Raw genomic sequence first — 7,612 nt, forward strand, 5'->3', positions numbered from 1 at the left:
AAATCTTAATTTGACATAAATTACTATAGTTTATAAAATTAAATTACGAATTTTTTACTTATGTAATAAAAAATAAAATATTTTGTTTTTAATATCCGTCAGTCAATCTGTGGACCAACAAACTCCGTCCAACTAGTTTCAAAGCATTTCTGTTACAAACGATACTGTTTAGCACGAAGATGAAAGTCCCCGTTGAAAGTTGCGTTGGGTGGCGTCACGTCATCCACTCGAACGGGCAAACGCGTTCTCCTCTTTTACCGTTAATCAGTCCGTCATTTGCATCGATCTCGAATATCGACGAAAACTACTCACGAGGAGAGAGAGTTCCGTGCTTGGAATTTAACACGGGTGCGGGAAGTATGTGGTTTGTGGGTGGTGATGGTTTCGCGAACGCGTCACGATTTAACAGAGAGGACAGATTAAACTAGCTTTCGGATCTCTCCGCGTTCTGATGCTCCATTATCCGTTGTTCGTTCATCCGAAGATTGTGAGAATTAGTACTCATTAATAAACTGCAGCTTTACGTATATTTAAAGGATCTGCGACTCAGACACTTCTTAAATATGTAATAGAATCTATTCAATTTAAAATTTATTAAACAACGTGATATGTCAATACCTTTAAACCTAGCATAAGACTTTTATATTTCGTGATAAAAGCAAGAATTCTTTAAACAACAATAGTTCACAAATCAGACATTATTTTTCCCAATAATTTTTGTTTCTTTTTTAGCATTCGCGTTCACCAGGAGTGGGCGGAATTCCCAACTCATCTTCGAAAGAATGAACCCGATATTAAAGAAGTTCGGAAGGCGAAGTAACAGAAACGAAGAGAAGAAGGAAGGTATTCCGGATGACTAAACTCATCTGAAATATTATATCCGCGATTCGATCCTCGGGCTAAAGTAAAATTTATATTAATACCGAGAGGCGAAAGTTTGCGAAACATAAAATTAAACTCGATCCGAACTGCTACCAACTATCATCCAAATTCATGAATACTAAGATAACTGTAAAATTTAACTATCTATTCATTTAATAAGTTCAACTAATTAGTCTATTTAAATTATTCAATGTCGTAACGAGTATTTCCTTGATTTCCAAACTTCGTACAAATAATATAAATGCGTCTAATGTGGAAGTATATAAACATTCTTATTAATGCATTGTTAAAAACTCTCAGATTCTTCGTTAAATCTACGTCTGCATACATTCAATTAATTATTTTACAATTATGCTGATCGAAATATGCGCAGTCGTTTTCTAATAATCTACCCAGTGGTAGGACGAAATCCCTTCGACTGGCTGATCGAAGACACGAGAGACGTCTTGACGGTGCGGTGGTGTGGCAAGTCCCGAAATTAGAAGCGCGTACCGGGAAAGTTCTGTAACATCTGTGGAGGATCTAATTTTCTTATTGGAAGGGCGCGAAACGTTAATGGGATATCTCCGTTCCTACTCGTCGCGTCGCATCGCGAATTTCACCGACCGCCCCGAGCGCGATTCTAATCAGCCTTCGAGAGACGAGCCACCGCACTGGCAGCTTTTCCTGCGCCACGATTTGATTACACTGTTACACCGGCGATCGACTCATGCAAATTCACACTCGACGAAATCAACTTTTAACTCTTCACTGCGTCGCCTACTTTTCTGCCATAGTTAGACACGGATGGATTTTATCGCGATCCGTTTACCTCGGCGAAAGTTCTTTGCGATTTTCCAGATGATTTACGAGTTTTCATGTCGCTCGTTATTTTATACGTTACTTTCCTCCAAGCTCTTATTTCGCATTTACTATATTTAAATACCATGTTCATTGCAAGTGTTTTTAATTCTTATTCGTGGATCAATAAATTCAATTAGCAACATATGAAAGCAGCTCTCGTTAAAAATAAGAAATATGAAAATACACGAGTCTCTAAAGAGAAATTGTATAAAAGCGCAAACTAAACGTTCATCAAATCCGACGTCATTTTAACGACATGAACCGTCTTCGATGTTCCTCTGTGTTCTTTGCCGTATTCCTCAGCTCACCGCGAGCAAAGCAAGAGACCCTTGGCAACGACGCAGCTTCAAGATGAAGCTGCTCTGAGTTCGTTCTCAGAGGTACTAGGGGTACTGGAATAACCTCCTCCCCTTCATCCGAACGTTTCCCGTTTTTCTTTCTTCCCGGTTGGTAATGGAGTGTCTCCTTTGATATGTCTTCATTTAATATTCTCTTATTGTATCTCGTGTGCGCGTACCGTAAGATTCAAGATTTTCGTCCTTTCCGATTCCCTTACTCTCCCTGTCTTCGTCGAGTTTTCATTTTCCTCGGTTCCACCGATAGTAGAAGATACGCGAATACCCACGCTCCGTCCACAGTGATGAGAAAAAATCTACAACGTGCCTGCGTGTATGCGCTCGTGAGTGACTCGTTCTTCGATTTTCAACGCGCCAAGGAAAACATACCCTCCCCGTCGCGTCGCGTGTCGGCAAAGGAAGATGGAAATTCAAATTTGACTTGAGGATACGGGAGTCGTGGGTACATATTAATTATCTGCTCCTCAACGGTTCTCGAGGCATACCGGATATCGATAACCTGCGTCTAGTGTTCATAAGAGATTTATTATAAAGTTGTAATTATTTTCTGTTTTCCGCAGTGAGGGTAGCGAGCCGGGATAAGGCTTCAAGTGTTTCTCTAGAGGGGAAAAAAAACTTTACTCAGATCCAGCGCCGATGTGTGAATGAAATTCGACCGGGAGGAAAAAGGAGAGGGAGGGAATCGCTCGGGCCGGGATGCTCTTGTCGCGGCATTAACAATGGAAGGTGGTGTAGGGTCCGGGCGCTCGGCGCCGGTTTCGTGTAAACACTCGCGCCTCGTACAGCTTTCAAGCATTGAAGAAGGCTCCGCGTGGCTCGTGAAAAGCTCTGTAAAGCGTCCGGTGCGAATGGCGGTGGTAGCTCGCCGTCTGTTCTTTATTGCGGCCGTTAAACAACCGGGCCTGAATATTTGATTGGCAATTTCACGCTCTCACAAAAGATCAGCCTCAGACTGACTCTCTCCCAGGGGGGCGAGAGAGTGGTTTCTCCTCTAAGCGCTGCGCACAATCAACCGGGTATAATCAAACGTAGGCAACCCCAACTCGCGAGCCCCTAACGTCTACCTGTGTTCAGGGGCAACCGCCCTCCCCAGGGAGCAATCTCTGATTCGTCGACCTTGAAATGCTCGCTATCGCCGGAAACTCTAGCAATAAGAGAGTCCTACCCAAGTTTCTACGACAATTATTTGACTAGTCATAGTCATTGTGATGACTTGATTAATCTCTAAAATATTTATACGTTCATCAAAAATATTCCACTGATTATTTGATGTTATGGAATAAACATTTTACATCATATATGCAAATGAATATAATTGATCATCATTTTGTTTTCACGATGTTTTTGAAATTGTCTCATATTCTTAATCCTGTATTGTGGCCGTCCCAAACGTAAGCACTTCGGAGCTGGGGAACGTAAACGGTTTCCTAACAAGCTCGACTGGGCTGCACGATATGAATAAAACAACCGCTATCTCTTTGTACGCCTAAGCGGGGGATTCCGAGAACTCGGAAATTTAGTTTAATTAAGGTTTGTCTCTGGTTGGGCGCCGGCCTAAAGCGTCTTGGTTTATTCTTTAAGAACGGACTAGGGGTTAATCCCTGACAAGCCAGGGCCTACCCAAATCGGATTCCTTTTAATCCCAACTTTCGGGTCCTGTGCGAAATAAGTTACGTTCCAGGAACACTGTTCCAGTTTACCGCCAGTTGAATAACAATCAAACGAGAGACATTAACCCATCGACTCAACAAAATCAGCTTTTCTTCATGCTCGTATCGATTAAACATTCACAGTTTCTTTGCCGAGAGCGAGGTCGACACAACGATCTGTCAAGGAACGTTACAGGGGCGCGCACGAGCTTGCCCGGAAGGTCTAATTAGAATGGCGGATCATCTTTAATTCAAGAAAATAATCCTCGGTCGGCTAAGCGAAATAAAACCGGGGAGTAAGTAATTCGATTCTTTAATCTCACCTGACTTACCTCCCGTTTTCTCTGTAATTTCGTGAGCTTCGCGCAATTGAAGACTTGTAGCTCGCGTTAACCCGCGCCCTTTATAAACGCAAACTGGCTCTGCGAGCTTGCTTGGGAATCTTTCGCGCTTTGAGTTACGCGAAATCCATAGCAAGTAGCTGGTTCGTTAATTTTCATCAAACGAGATCGCACCCCATCGATCGGATCTGATCCAGCAGAGAAAAATTTGCTTCGAAGAAGTTTCACCTTTAATGTCTTAATGAATTGCCTGAATTAAAATGCGATTATGGACTCAGTGTAAAAGTAGAAAATAATTAATTGCACGTACTGAGACATAAAATGCATAGCTCGATGATAGTTCATGAAACTTTTCATTACGAGTATTGATTACGACATTGAACGCACAAATGTTTCCCATAACTTTTTTACTAGTCCCGTGAATCTATATAGTTACTCTTGCCTCGTCGATTTAAAGCCGCTTCGACAAACGATAGTTGGAAATCACTGAAGTTTCTTTCGCTTCGACGCGCTCAGCCAGCTTTATCGCGCCTTAAATGCCTCAGCCCGTCAGAAAGACAGGCAACGTCTCTCTGACGATAAAGAGTCTGCTCGTACCGTACGTACGAGAAGGAAAGAGGCCAATGGAAGCTCTCTAACAATCTTTTTTCTACCGTCCGTCCACAAAGCCAAGGACGAGAAGTCGTGCTTTGATTTAATTAGCGAGCAACAGAAAAACGATTCGCGACGGTCGGTGCAGCGTCGAGAATGCAAACATTTGTTATGTTAATTCGACGGCGTCGAGGGTTAATTTAAAAAGCAATTATTCGGGATGAATATAAACAATAAGAATGCAAAACAGGCTGGCCTGCGATGGAAAGATGAAACAGGCCTCAACCTTCCTCCGTTCTCCCCTATTATGCGTCCCTTTCAATTGTCTTCCAGCTAAGGGTACACGCGTATTTAGAATTAACCGTGGTAGGCACAAGCTGACTTCCCCTTCCTGTCACCTAACCCCTCCCCCTCAATCCCCGACTCGAACGATTCATTCCTCCGCGGCTCGTCTCTCTTTTCGTTTGCTCGCAGCAGCGACTTTCTCACAATTTGCATATCTTTCAGCGGTGGGAAACGAGTGACGAACGGCTTGTTGATTTTGCGGCTCGTTTATCCGTTTGCATGTGTACCTTTAAAAAACATTCCTCCCCCAGCGATGCGACGGTTCAACTGTACGCGTTGGATTGTAACGGCGAATTCAGTCGCACCTTATTACACTCGCAAATTTTCTTCGCGCTTGTCGCGCCGCGAGTTAATTCATACCGCGTTATTTGATAGGAACAGAGAAACGTATAAATGTTATATATTTATTATTAACAACCAGGAAATGAACAGTAATTGAATATTATGTGCGTGAAATATGAGTTACGCGAGAACAACATTATTTATTTATTATTACTTGATGTATCGCGTCGATCGAAATACATAATACTTTTTGCAAAATGTTTTATCCGCAAGGATGGAAGAAAATGAGTCACATTTACTATCACTACTTTATGTTCCTATAGAAATGAATTGAAGAAAATGCACGGAAATGCGGTCGGAGCACGCGGAAATGAACGTGAGGATGCGCTAAATACCGGACCGAGGATGTCTAGATAAGGTTCGTTCGCACCGCGTTAATTTCCGTGCTCGCCCTCCACATGCAATCGCGAAACACCGTTTCCGATGTTAATTTTCACGCGACTGCGTTCATTCGTTTCGTCATAATCTCGCAAAAAGCTGTACGATACGTATTCCAGCGATTTTACCATTTATACCTTGGGTCGTTAGTAAACACGTATAAACGTGAGCTGCAAATAATTCAACAGATATTTGTTATTAATTTGTTTTATAGAAAAACATAACAGATCTCGATGTACGTAATTTTGTACAAGGATTGCTTTTGTTCCCTCCAATTACGGTTGCAAGCATTGAATACGTGTTAAAATGAGGAACGATTTTCAACCCCTTTGACTCTGTAAACGTTCCGAATTAAATATGGTTAAACCGTGGGTTACTTGAAAATATACATACATTTGCGAGTGTGCATACGCGATTGCATGACGTACACAGCGTGAAAATTAGAGAGGCCATGAGCTGGAGGATATTAAATTATTTCGAGCAACGTCCAGGAAACGTGCATGCTGCAGACGCAAATATAATTCAAGTTTGTTCACGCGGAAGCCGGCCAGGCACAGAATGAAAACCGGACGGAAACCGTATCCCATCGCGTCCACTCCGCTCCTTTTTCTTTCGCATCAAACCGAGATCTAATAAGCCCCGACACACGTCAATTCGCAGTCCAATTAGGATCCTTCCAGCCGCCGCCGCTAAACTCGAACGAATAAACCGATCAACCACGGCTCCGATATCGCAAACCGGTTTATTTTCCCCTTTGCGTTTTTCCTCCTTCTTCATTTCAAAAGCCACTCTCACTTTAACGTAAAGAGCATGATTTTTTTTCGTCGCATTCTTCTTCTTTTCTGTGCTCCAAAAGCCGCGTTCTCGAGTGAAACGTGAACGTCAGAGTCCTTTCACCGTGCCAGTCTACATAGTTAGCGATTGTAACTGAATTTGATTGAGTGCGTGTACAGAAATATTGTGAATCGTTCGAAAGGTCCGCGAGTGACATGGGACAATAATTGATGGATGGATCGTTGTTCGAGTTAGCTTGTTATCGAGGTAACGAGTACGATCGATGCCTCACACCTTTGTCTGTTTCCACGAGTTATTCGATTAAAACTAAAAATTTTCTATTTGTATATCGTTCGTTGTTAGTCGATAGTGAGCAGTAGCACTCGTATTGAAAATGGATATTACATATTTACTCTACATTTTTTTTAAATATCTTCAACGTATCGAGTATGAAACAGATTCCTGGTCAAGGACCGCAACGAGAAGTTCCTTGGCCGATGAGTTCTTTTACATTTCGATAAACAAGTCGAATCTTCCCGGTTGAACGATGAAACTGAAGAATGCAGAATGTGTTTCCCAAGCTGTTTGGCAACGCTCACGTGTATAAGAGGCCGAACGTGGATAATGAAAGTGGCGCACAAGTAGGGGAAACGAAGGGGTTTGAGGACCAGATAATGATTACCGGATTCAAGTATCCGGCGCTAGAAGCTGAACGCAATGGTTGAAAAGCTGGCTAGGACGGCACGTCGCCAAAGAAGAAACAGATGGGAGAGGAGGAAGAGGAGGAGAAGCTTGTACACTGTACACTCTGTTAATTGCTCTCGTTTGAATCAACTTCTTCTTTCCTACGAGCGTTCCGTTCTCATAGTTGCGCAACTCTTGTACTACTATTTGCCCAAAGTTGTATTCAACCATCGGATGATATCGATTTTTATATTTTTCTCTTACAATTCTTCCTCATTATATTTCTATTTTATATCACGAATTCACAGAACGATACAAATTTTATGAGAATAAAACTCTTCTGTAACGATTATTTGCAACTAAATACTTTATGTTACCCTTTGGAAAAATCTCGGAAAAACAAAATTTTTTTTTCAAAATATTGAAA

The 7,612-nt window shown here is 42.0% G+C and overlaps 1 protein-coding gene across 4 annotated transcripts in view; it reads left to right on the top strand.

Moving 5' to 3' along the window:
• Nucleotides 1–7,612, top strand: part of LOC113464081 (LHFPL tetraspan subfamily member 6 protein) — a 45,050-nt gene that overhangs the window by 34,594 nt on the left and 2,844 nt on the right. For 3 of the 4 annotated variants that reach the window (XM_026811947.1, XM_026811949.1, XM_026811946.1), the window contains one exon: nt 733–843. In XM_026811947.1, the coding sequence (XP_026667748.1) occupies nt 733–843 (111 nt within the window). Of the gene's footprint in view, nt 1–732; nt 844–7,612 lie in introns of those variants that run through there. The other variant, XR_003388913.1, reaches the window with a different exon arrangement.

This window comes from Ceratina calcarata, unplaced genomic scaffold (genome assembly GCF_001652005.2).
Source record: "Ceratina calcarata isolate Rehan_Ccalc_2016 unplaced genomic scaffold, ASM165200v1 scaffold250.2, whole genome shotgun sequence".
Taxonomy (NCBI): Eukaryota; Metazoa; Arthropoda; class Insecta; order Hymenoptera; family Apidae; genus Ceratina; species Ceratina calcarata.